The sequence below is a fragment of the Xiphias gladius genome, chromosome 5 (assembly GCF_016859285.1).
Source record: "Xiphias gladius isolate SHS-SW01 ecotype Sanya breed wild chromosome 5, ASM1685928v1, whole genome shotgun sequence".
Lineage (NCBI taxonomy): Eukaryota > Metazoa > Chordata > Actinopteri > Istiophoriformes > Xiphiidae > Xiphias > Xiphias gladius.
In genome coordinates this window covers 22,655,972-22,672,849 of record NC_053404.1, presented here as the reverse complement: position 1 = coordinate 22,672,849, position 16,878 = coordinate 22,655,972, and the positions used below count along the sequence as shown (strand labels likewise).

Below are 16,878 nucleotides of genomic sequence, written 5' to 3'. Positions count from 1 at the left end.
CTGTGCCTAGCTTAGCACAGAGACTGGAAGCAGGGGGAAACTGATAGCCTAGCTTAGCACAGAGACTGGAAGCAGGGGGAAACTGTTAGCCTAGCTTAGCACAGAGACTGGAAGCAGGGGGGAACTGATAGCCTAGCTTAGCACAGAGACTGGAAGCAGGGGGAAACTGATAGCCTAGCTTAGCACAGAGACTGGAAGCAGGGGGAAACTGTTAGCCTAGCTTAGCACAGAGACTGGAAGCAGGGGGAAACTGATAGCCTAGCTTAGCACAGAGACTGGAAGCAGGGGGGAAACTGATAGCCTAGCTTAGCACAGAGACTGGAAGCGGGGGGAAACTGATAGCCTAGCTTAGCACAGAGACTGCAAGCAGGGGGAAAGCCTAGCTCCATCCGAAGTGAAACAAAACTTCCAAAAACTGTCTTGGTCTATGTGAAGACACAAAGACCAAGACACACAGTCACCACTGCGCTGCATCAATTCTTGCTCTTGGAGTTGACAGTGGGGATAATGTAAAGATGAGACTTTGTTTCCTGTTTGTTTGATCCTCTTGAGCTAATCCTCTAGCGCCACCATCAGGTCAACATTTAAATGTGTCCAGTACTTTGGTTTCTGACCAGATGACCTGTAGAACCAAAGACTTTTCCCTTCAGCCTCCGACTTTGTGATTAGTGGTAATTATCAAACGTTAGCATGGTGAACACGGTAAACGTTATGCCTGCTAAACGTCAGCATGTTGGCATTATGGTTGTCAACATGTTACCAGGGTGACGTAATTTCAAACTAGTTCTTGTAAAGCATGAGGTCTTAGTCACAGTCTACTTGAAAAGAAAACCAAATAATCCTTGACAAAAGGCAAAACACAATTTTCAAATTAAAGTCAATGAGGTCACTGACTTTAACCTGTACGCATGCCAGGAGGTGCTGCTGCTGTCCTCTAATTGGCAGGTTGTTCCCACAGGTGAGAGCCTATAACCTTTAAATGTCTGGTGTCGTTTGTGTCCTAGTACAACCTCACAGAGCTGCTTATTCTGGCTAGAGGCTTGTACCGTGTGTTTACAGCGAAACATAGTCATGTTCGTTTGTAAGATAGCCAAGAAAAGAAACTACCATGTTAGGAGCCTGAGCGCTTCTCAGTTTTGCTTCCTCTCTTTTCCATCTTTTGCCGCTTTTCCTCCGCCCGTCGCCTCCACGTCTAAGTGTGTGTGTGTGCTCGTGTTGAGGTTTAAAGGTGACTTGTCTTTACCCTTTTAACCTTTTCTTTTCCATTTATTTTGTTGAGATGTTTCAATAAAGGACATCAAACAGTCACAAACACACACACACACACACACACACACACAACACCATCATTTCCTGTGCTGCGGTGTATGTGGGAACACATGGTGTGTGTGTGTGTGTGTGTGTGTGTGACTCTAATCTAAATGTTATTGATCTGCGGCTGCACGGTTTAAAGCTTCACCTGCCTGGCATGTGTGTGTGTGTGTGTGTGTGTGTTTTGCCAGTGATGGTGGAAAGGGAAAAGCCTTAAACACCCAGAAACGGAGAGAGAGTCTGTAGGCAGTTAACAGGCCTGATCAAAAGACGCACACACACTGATCACAGAGGAGTTTTGTGGTTTTCAGCCACGCGCCTCCTCTTCCTCCCGTTCTTATTTCCTTTATGTCCCATCCTGCTCAGTCTCTTCTTTTTTCTCTCATTGTTCTCTCCACCTTCCCCGGAGCTTCTCTTTGGCCTTTGGCTTTGTTCCTACGCTGACCAGTCGGACGCAGATCTGCGGGGAGAGGAAATTGATCAGGCGTGAGTTCGATCAATCGTCATAAACGACCTTCACCACTGCAGAGTCAACTCCTGTCATCCCTCCGTCAACTTCTCCATCACTGAGCCCGACTCAGACGATGACTTCTTCACCCTCTCTCCTCTTCCAACACTTTTTGCACCTCCTCTCCCTCCCCATCACTCTTTACTCTTATTCCCCCCCCCCGCCCTCCCCCTCTCTGAGTCTTTGAAGCTGGCTGTGGCAGTCCATTAAGTCGACTAACCAGCACCCACGGGAGCCATCCAGGCCCGCTGTTACATCACGTTACTGCAACATCAAGGAGCGGAGGACGGAGAGCGTTCGCAGCGGCAGGATGTATGTAGAGTTGTGTATGTGTGCGAGATGCCGCACGTGTGCGTGAGCGTGTGCCAAGATCTGACGTTGCCTGAACCTGCTGCTCTCTCTCTGACCTCGGCAATCAAAGCAGCTTCTGAATATCGCAGTGTTTTCATTCCTGTGAAGTGTCGGAGCCCTTTTTTTCTTCCATATACGGGATCGTGTCAGCACTTGATAGGATTTTTTTTTTTTTAGATGTGTTTCATAAAGCTGCGGCCTGGATGTTAAAGGTCCCGGGTGATTTGGTTCTTCGTGATTTCAGCTCATGACATGAATAATGCTCTTCATCGTGTTCTGTAAATGAGCGTGTTTTAGTTGGAGAAATATTTATTTCTAACTTTGAAGAGTAAGGCGGCGATGTGTCACACTGGAGGAGTCATGACTTCCTGTTCAGACACATCCTAAAATTAGACCAGAGATTCATGTATCACAGCCTTTTAAAAGTGTCAGTTGTGACTCTGAAGCAACATTACAAAATGTTCTGTCTGTCACGTATGAAAGTGTTGCCACAAGGCTTTAAATTAAGGTGTGGCTAAACTACATTAGGTAAAAGATAAGGTTTAAGTCGTCTGTATGTCACCTTTGAGCAACAAGTGCCCACATAAATCCTGTCGCGTTAAAGCTTCATTTACACCGTCATAAAAAGCACAAAAGGCAGACGTAGAGGCGTCGCTGGCTTCGGACAGATTCATCGTCAAAGAGTTTTCTGGGATGTGCAGGAGTAAAACCAGCGGGAAGTTTGAGGATGAATGGCCTTCAAAGCATATACATACACGCAGTGACATGAGGATGAAACCGAATTCAACGGTGGAATCACAATCATAATTAATTTAACGTTTCAGACGGTTTAAAAAGTTGGCCAGAGTGACAGCGCAGAGCGCAGCACAGGACACTCATGTTGCAGAGCATCACGTGTAACGACCGCAGCATAAAGACCGAACAGGAGCAACGACAAACACACACAGCTCATACCGCTGATCATGTGAAGAGAGCCTGGCATTTTAAGCAGATCGTAAATTACACGCAATTTTTCTCCAGGATAGTTTGACTGAACTGCATATTGTTTTTATTGCCACCTCCAATTTCTTTCAGCTCCTCAGAAACTGGTGGTTCTGTTGTCCTTTTGAGTGTATATTTAATTTCCATCACCACATCAACATAGACAATGTTTTCCACCCAGTAAGTTTGCACTGGAAACTTTTTTGATCCTTACTGTCGTCACTACGGACAGAACCGAGGTCTTCCAGATAACTGAACCACACTGCAGGGCTCTTTTTATGGTCATCGGGTAGGAATGTAGCACATTGTTTCTCTCGGTTTGATAAGTAGAATGGCTCAAAATACTACAGTACCCATGAGCCCCAGTGGCCACTGCTGTGGGGAAGACTCCATCCGGAGCTGTTAAATCAGAGTTGTATTATAACACCCTTCATCAAAGCTTCTGAGTTGATCAAAAATCCGTAAGTAAATTGAATCGCATTTCTGACATTAGTTCTATGAAGATAAGTTCTCCCCTGTATTAGCTGCAAGGCAACAGAATCTGAAGATTTATGATTGAATGTTTCTAATAGAAATACTCTGAGAATCGTAGTTGAGCAAATTTGCTATGGACATAGTCTTAGACCTTTGACTTGGGTTTGCGAAGAGACAGACTTTGTGGTCCAGAGATTCCATCAGACAACCATCACTCAACCCCCCTCTACCATCTAACCTCTTGCTGCCTTCTGTGCTGTTTGTACATGGAATAAAAAGATCTTAGGCTGCCTCATAAAGTTACCAAGTGCGTTTTAATATGCTTAGAAAGTTTCTTCTTCTGCTGCTTGTTGTCTATCCATCTTATCCCCAGGGAAAGCAAATCACTCAAAGTTTAAACACGTGCAGTCAGAGACCGATCCTCTAAACAAATATAAAAAAAGTTTATGAATTCTAATAATAAAAAAAAAACTAGTAGGCTCTCACAATTTATCTACATTAATTTTTCCACACCTCCATGACACATGTGTGTTTCCAGGCTGTTGTTGCATCTAAACAACAACCATCCTGTCTTGGTTTTGCATTCAAGAGGATCTCCTGTTTGTAATTTGGGCTTTGTGTTTCTCAACAGTTTCACCACAAGCTCATTTTAAACTGGACCCACCTGTGGATTTGCATGGCGGGCAGCAGAGTGTGGAGTCTAAGTTTACATCTGGTGTATTCAAAACAAGCTGAAGGGAGACACGGATATGGTTTCTGTAAATGGCTGTGGATTGAGGGTGAAGCCACATTTGTAATTCCTCGGTGGAATTTCAAAAAAACAATGGCAAAGGTTTCCTCAAAAGTCAGCTGAGGCAGGATGAGGAGATTTATCTGAGCTCAGAGGATCCAAACGGTTCAAATAAAAAAAGGAGATTTCAGCTTTACCGACAATTTTAACTTCCTACCACATCGATCACCTGGTCCACCTGGGTCAGGTTGTCTGTTTAGATCTTTATGCAGATGACAAACCGTTTTATAAAGTAGTTAGACTGGGATATAAAAGAAATCAAATCTGTTTTTGACTGACAGGTTGTTGTTTTAGGTTTGAAGCTAGTTGTTTAATTCATGCAAAATTGATTTTTTTGAAATTGTGTAGAAAAAATACCATCGCCGCTCTTGAAAATCTCGTGTCTGTTACTCATCTACCCTGTATTTAAACTGAACAGGGTTTTGGTGGGAGGTTTGATAAAAGGCAAAAATACAAGAAGGGAGTAATGAGTACTTGCTGGTTGTCAAAAAAACCTGAGTGTCTTTCTGTCAAAGTGCCGCTGAGCAAAACTGAGACCCTCAGGTAAGGTCCTTATGGTCATTCCTTAATCCTGTTGAGGACTAAAGGTCTTTTACAGTTAAGGCCCCCTTTTTTTTTTTTTTTTTAAATAACCCAGTTTTCATTTCTTGACTTTTAATATGCCTCATCTGTGAAGCTTGGTGGAGTTTAGAAAAACTGTCCTGGAGAAATGAACATGAACATAAACACAGAGAGCTAATGACATTCTTGTACAATGATTTCTAGGCTGCATGGGATTTTTTCTTTTTCTCTATTTTTGGGTTCGTGTTACGTGGTAGATATCTCCAAAGCTGGACACATAAAACCAAAACCTTCTGAGTGGAAATGTAGAGGGAAGATTGAAAATGACAACAGTTTAGGTAAATTACTACAGATTTCTGCTTTATCTTTGACAATTGTTTGATCTAATACATCTGACTTTAATTTGTGTAACACTGCTGAAGCTGATTAAAATGTTTGTTTGTTTGTTTGTTTTTTTGTTGGAGTCCAGCCTACCTTCAGCTCTGTTTCCACCTGCAGCATCTCTCTCAGTAAACACGCATCATGTGGCTGTTTGCTCTCATCTCCGACGACCATCCACCTACCAGCCAGGTGGTATCACGTCGTCCTCGGCTTCACTTGCATGACTGCTGCTGTGTGATTAAACCAGGAAGATATTACATGACTCAGCTGTATATGTTCTTCTAGACATATGTCTGAGCAAAATAGATGTGGCTTTAGCCTTTATAAGCAAAGCGTCAGGTGTAAGACATTAGTGGATGATACACCTACAGCACCTTTTTCTAAATGTATTAATTCTGGTTAATGAATAAGCTAGCTCACTTGCTAATCTAACTCGGCAGTTTATTTTGGTTTAAAAGCTAGCTACTGCACCAGCATGCATACTAGCTAGCTTGCTAGCTTTTAAAAAAAAACAGACGTCATACATACTACTACCCAACTTACCCTTTCCAGTGATCTCTGGTGTCTCCAATGTCCAATAAATATCCAGAAAATCCTCTTAGGAACCATATTTTAAAAAAGATGCTCCTCTAGCTTCAGGTCTCGCCTTCAAAATCATTATGTTTTCTCATTTACCGAGAACATTTCAGTGAATGCATGTTAAGCATGGAAACAGACATCACAGAGAAAATGCTAACAGCTAATGAAGCATGACTTCAAATGGTGTGTAAATGTAAAAATATGGCTCAAGGTGTAGCCCTGGACTAAAGTCAGTATTCTCCAGCTGCTGTTTCAGTGTGTCAGAAACATATTTATTCAACATTTCATATCTTCGACATTCATCAGACTGACACTATGGAGAGTTTCTGTCTTCTCACTCAACAAAAGACAATCTCAAGTCAATATTTGCATTCCAGTTATTTCTCACTTGACTTCAAAGATTTGAATTTTATAACCACAAAACCACATGAGTTCAGCACATCGGCACGTCTGAACCAAATGTCGTGACAATCCATCTAACAGTTGTTGAGAAATGTCCCTAAAAACTGAGACTGTGCCAGCTGGTGGCGCTAGAGCCAGAGGATCACCGTGTTCAGTAGGATTCATCCTCTGGGATCCACGAATGTGTGTATAAAATTTCATTGCAATCCATCCAGTTAGTTGTTGAGATATCCTATTTTGGACCAGGGTGGTGCACCGACACACGGACCAGCCGGCGTTGCCACCCAAGTGTCCCAAACACCACAGGATTTCGAAGTAAACTATTTAGAAGTGTTGAAGAGGCAATTGCAGAAATAAATTCTTTCAAAAACAAAAAGGTCTTTGGAGTTGCAAAAGACACACACACACACACACACACACACACACACACAAACACCTGTGTGTTTTGAGTCTGTGTGTTTCAGTTTGTATGAAGTGTAAACTTTGGCATGTGTGTTTTGGTTCGATGAGTTGCCCATATTGAGGGAAAACTGGGGGAAGATTCACAGCACGTTTGTGTATATATTGCGTATATATGTGTGTGTGTGCGTGTGTGTGTGTGTGTATATCACTGTATGTGTGTTAGCGTGTCTTTCAGCAGCTGTGTTCCAGGTGTGCAGCAGCACAGTAACCTCCTGTCAGTAGGAAGCTGTTCAGGAGCTGCAGATAGTGCTAACTCCCACTGATGAAAACGGCCAAATATGATTTCATAGTTTACGTGGAGAGTTTAATCCCGAGTGTCGGAGCTCTGGGAGCCTGAGAGAAGGTGACACTGACAGGTTCAACGTGGCTGGTAAACGAGACCCGAGGAATGACGGATAAATGATCCTCAGATCTCACCGGGGGATTAACTGATGTCATTTCTTTCCCTTGGACCAACTCATCTACTTCAACTGCTATAAATATCTTCCTACATCTCCCAGAATGCATTTCGACGGCATCCAGGTTAAGGGTGTCGTTTGGGTGAAAGAACGGCGTAGACCGGAGCAGTCAACACAGCCAGGAGCCTCTTTTACCGTCAGACACCAAAAAACACACAACCTTGGGTGCGTGACTCGGAAATGGAGCTCCAGCTTATTTTACTTCAAACTGCTGCGCGTCAGGTTGCGTGTTAAACACAAAGGGTTGGATCCTTGGAGGACAAATAAAAAAACAAAGCTCTCCATTTTTCTTGAAAGTTCCTCTGCTCATCTCGTACCTACCTCTCTTTCTTTTTAATCGATTTATTTTTTTTTTACTCTGACCAATTTAGGAATTTAGTAAGTATGTTTCGTGTTTGTAGCCGGCACCGCCATCTTGTGTATGAACAGCGTAGCTACTTTGAGTTTTTTCCCTTATAACGGCAAAATTACGCAACTTGGTTTACGTCCGTGTTCTTCATCTTCCCCCAACTCATGAGCGTGAACACATCTGCCTTTGTCCCAAAGATTATTTACTGTTTAGTCAAATAGTAAAGACTTACTAGAAACTCCATGTATTATTATCATCCTTATGTTGTTTGTTCTGTCCAAAATTTTTTATTTTTTTTTGTGGCTGTATTGAACACTGCAGTCTGTAGGGGGCGCCGACAGGACATCACACTGTCAGTGTTGTCAGCATATGCAGTGTACATCATTCAGATTTAGTTTTGAACTATTAAAAAAATGACTAAACCATAACAAGACGCAATTTTTTAATCTCGCCGCCTTCTGCATTTGAACTTTAGACACTAAATTCTGCTTCGACTATTACATCGGAGCTGTAGGCACCACAGAGGGAGAAGAGAAAATCAATTTAAAAGAGCTGGATGAGAGGAAGACAAAAGAGAAGAGAAGAGCGGGGAACAAAAACAGAAAAAAACAGAGGAAGGTGAGAGTTAAAGCAATGTTTTTAGAAGATCAGGGACACGCACGTGTGTGTAAAGACATTACGATGACCGGGGGGCCAAACGAGGGCCAGCGGATAGATGGATGGATGGACGAGGTGAAAAAGAGGTGAGGGGTCTTTGATGCCGATCCCTGCTTACAGACGAGCTCGGTGGAGCCCACAGAGACGGAGTTGATAAAGTCGGCATGAACTCGGCACTGATCCAGGATTTATGGAGGATAAAGTTGGTTTACAAGTGTTCGGAGGTCAGAGTGATTTTTGTAAAGGCTTTGACGTCTCATCACAGACCTGCTCTCAGCTAGAATCACGTCTAAATCTCTACAAACACGGCTGAAAGAACACGGTGATATAACAGGGGAAAAAAAGCTGTAGATCAGTCAGTCCCTCAAAAAAAAAAAAAAAAAAAAAAATTACAGCCAAACGGCCAAGAAAAGACGTGATCATGTCCAGTATGATGATCCTGATTGTGTTTTCTTGTCCACAAAATAAAATACAGGACAACCAACTAACAAGTATCTCCAAAGCTAGCTGCTGCTAAAACCACAACGTCTCCTTTTTTATTTCCGTTTCCGCACCTCGTCAATGAATAACACACAACATGTAAATCAGATGAAGTCCAAAAAGTCCCTGAAGGTTTGAGCGGCCGCAGTTCTGCAACAACTGAGCAACTTCACCTGCTGACGAGGAACATGCCGTACGATCAAGAAGCTCCCATACAAGCAAGCAAGCAAGCGGGCCTTTGTTTTCTCAACTTTGGAGCGTTAGAGGGTGGATTTTTTTTTTCTTTCGTTCTCAGAGCTCAAACTGAAGACAGCGAGAGAGAGAATGAAGCGAGGGAGCGGTGTTAGCGAGAACAAAGCAGCGAATCAGAGAAATGAAACGGTATTTTCTGATTGGTTCACGGCGGTTACGCCCATACGTCCGCAGAGGGCAGCGACTCTGCAGATAAATACATCGTCACACACTCCTTGTGGGTCATGAGCGATTTTTCTATCAAAAGTGAGAAACATTCATCCGTTCCAGCCTCTCATACCTGAGGATGTTCTGCTCTTCTTTTCTAAACCACAGAGAACTGAGAAATCTGCAGGTTTTTGGCTGCCGGTCGGACAAAGCAAAACATCTGAAGCCACCAACCGTGTGACAGACATTTTTCACTGTTCAAACAATTAATCGAGAAAATAATTTAGCAGATCAATCGATGCGGAAAATTATCGTTAGTTGCAATATGTCGCTCAGCAGAGAGAAAACATCAAACCACACACACACACCTTTGATCCGTTCACCTCCTGACCAGTCACAGCTTTGTGTCGACTAATTATCACCCAAAGAAAAAAATTTGAGTTTGTATGATGGAAAAAATATTAGAATAAAAAATAAGAGAGAAAAGAAGCAGAAGAAATGAGGAAAGGAGACAAGGAGAGAGGAGAGGGACACGAAACAAGGGGAGGAGAAAAGAAGCTGCAGCTGAGTGGATTTTTATGAATGAAAGTCAAAACAGTAAAGGTTTATTACACCAGAAAGGGTGGGGGTGTGTGTGTGTGTGTGTGTGTGTGTGTGTACATGTTATTGAGAGAGACCCACATGTGGAAAAAAACACACACACTCACGCACACACACACACACAGGCCTTGGCTCTGCTCCCTGGACTGCAGAAGTTTCCGGAAAGCAGACAAATCCCTGCTGTGCTCAAGTTATTTCAACCTGTGCCTGTGCAGGTGCACGTGTGTGTGTGTGTGTGTGTGTGTGTGTGTGTGTGTGTGTGTGTGTGTGTGTGCGTGTGCGTGTGCGTGTGCGTGCGTGCGTCTGTCGGCTGCTTCATCCTTTGAGTCCAGAAGAAGCAAAGTTCATCTTCAGTGCAGTTTGTTTTCTGCCATGTTGGTGAAGACGAACCTGAAATCTGTATGGATGGAGGCATGTTTTCATGGCGGCGGTTTTCACAGCTCGGGGGAAACCGCTCCGTCTTCTTCTGTGTCGTCTGTTCACAGTAGTTTTAATCCTCTCACCAACACCTCTGCAATCCTCCCCTCTCCTCCAGCTATCCTACACAATGTGAACGCGACATCTGGCTTCGAGCTCAGCCTCACGTAAGGTGGAATTAACGAGACGCAGATGTGACTTCACCAGGCCTCTAAATAAAACTAACTCATCCAAACGCTTCGGTCTGACCGAAGTGTCTGTCTTTCCTCTGTCTTTTGTTTGATCCCTCATTTCAAATACATTCTGGTATTTTAGCTCATTAGCTGCTGGCTTTATCCGGAGTTACATAAAACATGTTTCAGCTCCTGAAAATGTCCAAAAATAACATCTGAAATACCAGCGGCTGTCCACATACTTCCTCTCTTTCTTCCTCCCTGCTTTTGTTTAAACTCTGTCCATTCCCGATTATTATCCGTCTGTTTATCTCTCGTTCTCTCCGAGTGTCACCGTTTAATTGGACGCCCCTCCTCCTCCTCTTCCTTCGTCCCCATGGGAAAGTATGCAGACACATTTTGATTTGATTATGGCTCACAAACCAAACTATGCTCTGGCGCATTCCAGCTCCAACAAACAGACCCTCTGGGGAAGCGGCGGAGCAAGGCACTGAGCACGGTCAGGGTCGAGGGGTTTGATTCCCCTCCGGAGTCCCAGATTTTTCTGTCAAATATTTTACCTTCAACGTGGCAGGCGAAGGTTATTTTTCACTTAAAAAAAAACAACAAAAAAAACATTTTCAAAGGTGCGTCCGATGTCTCTGGCTCTCTTCAGGTCGGGTTCTTGTTGCCCATTCAGACTGTTAATGAACTGATCAAATCCACGTCCTCTCTCTCCTCCTCTCCTACGCAACGCACAACACGAACTCCTCTACTCAACAACAAACGATGTCCCCGACATGATCTTCTTAACCAGTTTCCAGTTCCATCAAAGAATAACGCTTCAGTGATCCACAACAGCGGCGATATCGAACAGAAGCTTTACGTCAACAACAAATGCCAAAAGCCAAAAACAGCAGGCCCACAGAGGTTTGCCAATGGTGTGCAGTTCAATGCAAAGGAGGGCACTGGAATAGTTTATCAATACTACCCTGACATCTGCACTGTAAACCTGGAGTTACAGCCAGCAGCCGGTTAGCTTAGCTCAGCACAAACACAGTAAACAGATGGAAACTGCTAGCCTGGCTCTGTCCACAAGTAATGAACTCCACCTATCAGCACCTATTCTGGCAGTTGTTTGTGATTTTTTTCACGCACGGATGTGTATTTTATCTCTAGTCCTATCACGATTCTCCTAATTGTTTTACTGTTATATTCTGTGTTGTACTGTTAATTCTTCATTAATTTAGCATTTTTACTCTCAACTCCTTCGGTTTTACTGTTGAGCACTTTGTAACTCGGAGTTTGGGAATGAGATTAATAAATAAAAAGCTCAATAAAGTTTGGAGTCAGTCCATACCCTCTCTTACCCTCTCTCTCGTTGGGGTCAAGGTTTCTACTTTTGTCCTTCACTGAATCTGCTGTCCTGCACTTTGCCTAAACAGAGGATGGGATGTGCACACGGGTACCTCTCTGAGTTCACAGTTTCTCACAGGCGCGCTGCACTTTTTATACGAATTTCAGTCGCCTGTTTCGTGCTTATCTAACATAAACGATACACTTCATTTTTAAACCATGTAGTTGTCCAGACAGGCTGCCAAGACTGCAACCTGACGTGTAACTCTATTTCCCTTACATATGTTTGGCCAGCCTTCAGCGGGAAGAGAACTATGACTAAAGGAGGCAGAAATGTAAAGAACATCAGCAGCAGCTGTTTCTGGCACATTTGTGACCGCCCGAGCGACAGGCCGCTGCAGTGACGCACGCATCTTCCCTTCTCCTCCTTCTGACCGTTAGTTGGACCTCAGGTTTGTCACGGCGAGCGGTTCAGACGTCTCCTTCATGTGGTCTCTTAAACCAGCTCCCATCATGCATCACAACAATAGCTTCTAAATGCTTTGATTTTGACCATGAAGAATTTAGACAGGATAGGCAGACTGTTGTTTTTTCCTTTTTCACTTTATTTATTTGAACTTCTTTCTTTAAAACAGTCTTAGTGTCCACTAGGAGCATGTAGGAGTGCCAGTGCCTTGCTCAAGAGCACTATGACCTGCTGTTACAGCATAAAGTGAGGATTCAGGGTGGAAGGAGAGGAAAAGAGCAATGAACGAAGCGAAAAGAAACAGAGATAAAAGGAGAATGGAGGAAATAAAGTGAAGGGGGAAAATGATAAAACGAGCTAAGAGAAGAAATAATGACCGAAATGTACAAAAAAAAAAAAAAGAGAAATGTTTAAAAAGGAGAGAAGTGAATAGATGGAGAGACTATCCACACCACGTACAGCTGTCTGCAAAAGTTTGGGCAAAGTCCATATTCTGTTGATTTTATGAATGAAAAGAAGAGGACATTTACCTCCGTTCTTCCCTCTATCTGTGCAGTGCCGCCCCCCCCCCAAGCAGAAAGAAGAAGATTTCCACCCCCCTGATTAACAGCTGTCAAAGATATCTTCTTTTCATCAAATGCTGCTCCTTCTTTCTCCAAACGCACTTTAGGTGACTGTGGCCAACGAGTTGGGTTTTAACTCCATCCCGCTGCAGCGACTCCGGCTGATCCAGATGTTGACTTTTGTGATGAGGTGGCAGGTTTGGTTTCCCTCTGATGACTCTTCCATGTAGCCCCCGTTTGAACGCTGCACCGCCACTCGTGTGTCGGCCGAACCTTCCTGCAGCTCCTCCGCAGTCGTATGGGGGAGGGGGGGTTGACGTTGCCTCTCTGCCCCAGCAGACCTGCAGTTTTATCTGAAAGTTTTCTTGGTCTTCAGATCTTGTCTTGACTTCCACAGTTCCCCTTCCCTGCACTTTTTTTCATGACATTTCAGACCACGGAGATTTCAAGCTGGTTAGCTTTTTTCTGTAGCCCCCTCCTGACGAAATCAAAACTGACAGAGCCTTTGCATTTGACGAAAAGTCTAATTTTTAACGTCTTTTGCATACAACTGTGCTTTAATTGCTGCACGTCATACCTCTCTCTCACTTTCTGCGTCTCTGATTCAAACTGATGCGAGATGATAAAACACAAGTAGAAAAAAAAAGAGAAGACAGAATGGACATCTCCCTTCATTGACTCACTGGAAAACAATGTGTGTGTTAAACTGGACACTAATGCAACAGGAGAATAACACAGTCAGAGACAGGTCAACACACACACACACACACGTCAATGAAACAAAGCTTATCTTGTCCTTGTGTTTAGCTGTACAGAAAAGAACAAACAAGGAGAAGAGAGGCAGGTGAGGAGGAGAAGAAAACAGGAAGACGCTCCTTCTCTCTGATCACAAATAAAAAAGGAATCAAAACTACGGACAGGACTCTGCATATCTGTGTGAATCATCCTGTTGTGTCCCTGAATGACCTCAGTGTGTGTGAGACACCTGGGAGACATTTGGACAGAACGACAAACATCTGCTTCTCTCTCTCTCTCTCACACACACACACACACATGGACACACACACACGGACACACATACACATACACACACACACAGGACGAAGGCTCAGCCAATCAGGTCTTATTGACCGTACAGGCGGAGGAGTCAATCAAATGGAGGAACATCAGATGTAATAAACTCTAACAGAGGGACTGGACAAAATAACATGAACACCTGAAGAGGGTGATGTCACTACACCTGTCTGCCACTTAAAAAACAAAACGAAAGAAAAACAAAAACAAAACTTTATAGCACCAGCAACGATCCACTGAACATGAATTTTCAGACAGAGCAGAGAGGGATGAGAGAGGAGGAGAAGAAGTGATGAAAGCAGGAGGGCAAGAGGAGTAGAGGAGGAAAAAAGGAGGACAGAAAGAGGAGAAACCAGACGAGGAGAGGAAGATAGGGGGTGAATGGTATGAAAAAGAACAGAAAGCAGAGAAGCAGAGGAGAAAAGGAGGAGGAAAGCTCTGAGCAGCCTCCCAGGAGCCGTTAGGGATGCGCTGCATTGCTCAGAGGCACATCAGCAGTCTCGCACAGTGTACAAGCACACAACACATCCTGCAGAGCGGATGTTACTGAGTCAGCTGGTGACTTGAACACTCTTCTCTAACTGTGCTAGTGTTTCACTCACAGTGGATAAGATGGATATTTATGTCATAATGTACAAAATGTCAGTAAGAAAACACTGCGACAGTCTGAAAGGCGTCTCTGGTAGTGAATCGGCAGCTGAATCAGCAGCTCGCCTCGGCTTTGCTGAGCTGCACAGCGAGTATCAGCTCGTTGTTTATACGTTGACTGCTCCGGTTCGCACTCGCCGCTCTCAAAGCGTCGTTTTCGACCGCGGCAGAAGCCAGATGTTTTCAGAGAAACAGCTGTAAAAAAAGCCACCGTCCACTACCTGCTCAGCAGCAAACAGCAGACAGACCCAGTCAGAGACCAGCTGGTGAACAAAGTGGAGCATTTAGCTGCTAAAGAGCCAGAGATTCCCTGCAGGAGCTGGTGGAGACCAAAACCAGAGCTAAAAGAGAGGGAGTACTGGACTTAGAGTCATCTGGTGGACTCAGACACCAGATCCAGATGAAAGGTCATGTTGCTCTGTAACAGCTGGATGTGGAAGTAAACAGCTGTTTGAGAACAAGTTCATCATATCAACATAAAAGGTGATGATATGTCAGTGTGTTCACTACTTGGACAAAAACAGTGATTAGCAAAAGTTACAAAGTGCGATTTTAACAGTGGTGGCAGAGCTAAAGACAACAGTATGAGTACAACTAGTGTGGACATACTTTGTACTTTGACGAAATTTGTGTGAACTGTTCTTTTCAACTTTTTGGAATAAAAACTCCTCTAACCTGGACACAGATTTTTGGACTCAAACTAACCAATGATGGTGATTTTTGTGTTTTGTTTTCACTTCCAATTTGGGTGTTTCTGCTTTAGGAGCTCAGAGGGTTCGTTAAAGTTTTCAAACTGAGCATGAACTCAGTTTTTTATCTTTTAATATCAGATTACAGCCTTTCTGAAAAAGTATCCTGAGTTGGCACAAGTGACTTGTGTTAATAATCAGATAAGTGACCGTGAGGATCAACATGAAGATGTTTGTGTCCGACAGAAAAGTCTTATGAACTCAACACTTCATGGTTATCTGTGGAATAACAGAGTTCTGGTTGTTTTGGCTGTTTTATGAGACGAAAGTGATCGGAGTCCACAGATTCAGGTTCTGTGAAATGTTTTTTTTCTTCCAAGAAAGAATTTGTTTCTCATTTAATCACATTTTTAATAATAAACAAACTACCTCCTCTGATTCCTTCTACACATACTTCTTATTCTCTTCCTCACTTTCAATACTTCATTTCTCTGCCCTCCATCTTCTAAGTGTTTCCCAAATATTTTCCACAGAGTGTTGATGATAGTTTCTAACTGATCCGGAGCAGCTCAGGTTCATGTGTGTGACAGCACATCATCAGTGGACTGAACAGAACTCCAACAGCAACACGTCTAGAAGCAAATTCAGAGCAGAGATGTGGTGGTTCTCATTCTTTCTAACCTCTCACAGAAATCCTCTTCTCCTCTATTTTTCTAACTTTTTACAAACCTTAATCAGGGTATCCGTGCAGTTTGGACAAAGAACTACATTTTTTAATGTCCAAAGAAGTTCTAGAAACAAGAGAAGTGTAAGTCAAAAAGTTAGGAGCCAGTTAGGACCTTTTCACGTTAGGGTGTTTCGAGAACAAGACTCCAAGTTTAATTATCCTCAGGCCTATTTCAGACCAGCTCTGAATGTCCCTGGGTTCCTTGCGGAGTGGGTCTCTCTTGGGGTTAAAAGTTATTTTATACTCATCAGGTTCAGCTACGTGTTCCATGCATCTGTTTCAGACTGGCTCCAAGATTTTGGACCCATGAAAACCTCTATTGTACCAGACCGCTCACCCAATGTGAGCTTGGCTTAAGCCCCATGTGACCTTCCACAGGATAAGCCAGTACAGATAATGGAAATAAAGGCTTTTATTACATCTTCTACCCTTGCTCTACATAGGAGTGCCAGAATAATCTTGATATTGGGCAAAAAAAAAAAGGTGAATGGTTTTCCCATCGTTTAGTTCTCATTTCCTATCGCTCCATTTTATTCAGCATCGTGCTGTTCCTGCGTGTGACCTGTCTAAAAGTTTAAGCTCAGCTTACAGCTTTAATTTCACTTGCTATTTTGTCAGAAGCTGTGCAACTTCAGAGACAACGTGAACAACTGTTGACCAGCAACCTCAGACGTCCTGTTTGGTTGAGCTGACAGCCTCAGTTTTTCACGGTGCAGGTCAGTCTAAGTTTCGTCTTATCAACTCTCAACAATCAAAACAAACGACCTCCTCCTCCGTCTCTCCGTCACGTCGTCTGTCACTACATGTTTTCACAGTTACTCTGAGTTTCTCATACTCTGTAGCATACCTGGATTTTATCAAACCCTCCTCTCACACTTTCCCAGATGTCCCAGAGCTGCTTTCCACTGGCCGCTGAGGTTTTCCGACTGATTGCTTCCTTACATTACACTACCTCAGCTCCCTCCCATTCTCCTCCCGCTCTGATTACTGTCAACAAAACCCCACTTATTTCTTTTCCACAGAGTCATTCCGAGGTCACAGCA

At 43.5% G+C, this 16,878-nt stretch overlaps 2 protein-coding genes across 8 annotated transcripts in view; one reads left to right on the top strand and one right to left on the bottom strand.

Moving 5' to 3' along the window:
* Nucleotides 1–16,878, top strand: part of LOC120789870 (NACHT, LRR and PYD domains-containing protein 12-like) — a 1,168,582-nt gene that overhangs the window by 390,384 nt on the left and 761,320 nt on the right. The window lies entirely within an intron of this gene.
* The window catches only part of sugct (succinyl-CoA:glutarate-CoA transferase), a 70,463-nt gene that overhangs the window by 16,478 nt on the left and 37,107 nt on the right, over nt 1–16,878 (bottom strand). For 2 of the 5 annotated variants that reach the window (XM_040127090.1, XM_040127088.1), the window contains one exon: nt 12,738–13,050. The exons of 2 other annotated variants lie outside the window; for them this stretch is intronic. In XM_040127090.1, coding sequence (XP_039983024.1) covers nt 12,748–13,050 — 303 coding nt within the window. In that variant the 3' untranslated portion in view covers nt 12,738–12,747. Of the gene's footprint in view, nt 1–1,498; nt 1,772–5,450; nt 5,588–12,737; nt 13,051–16,878 lie in introns of those variants that run through there. One more of the 5 variants, XR_005707471.1, reaches the window with a different exon arrangement.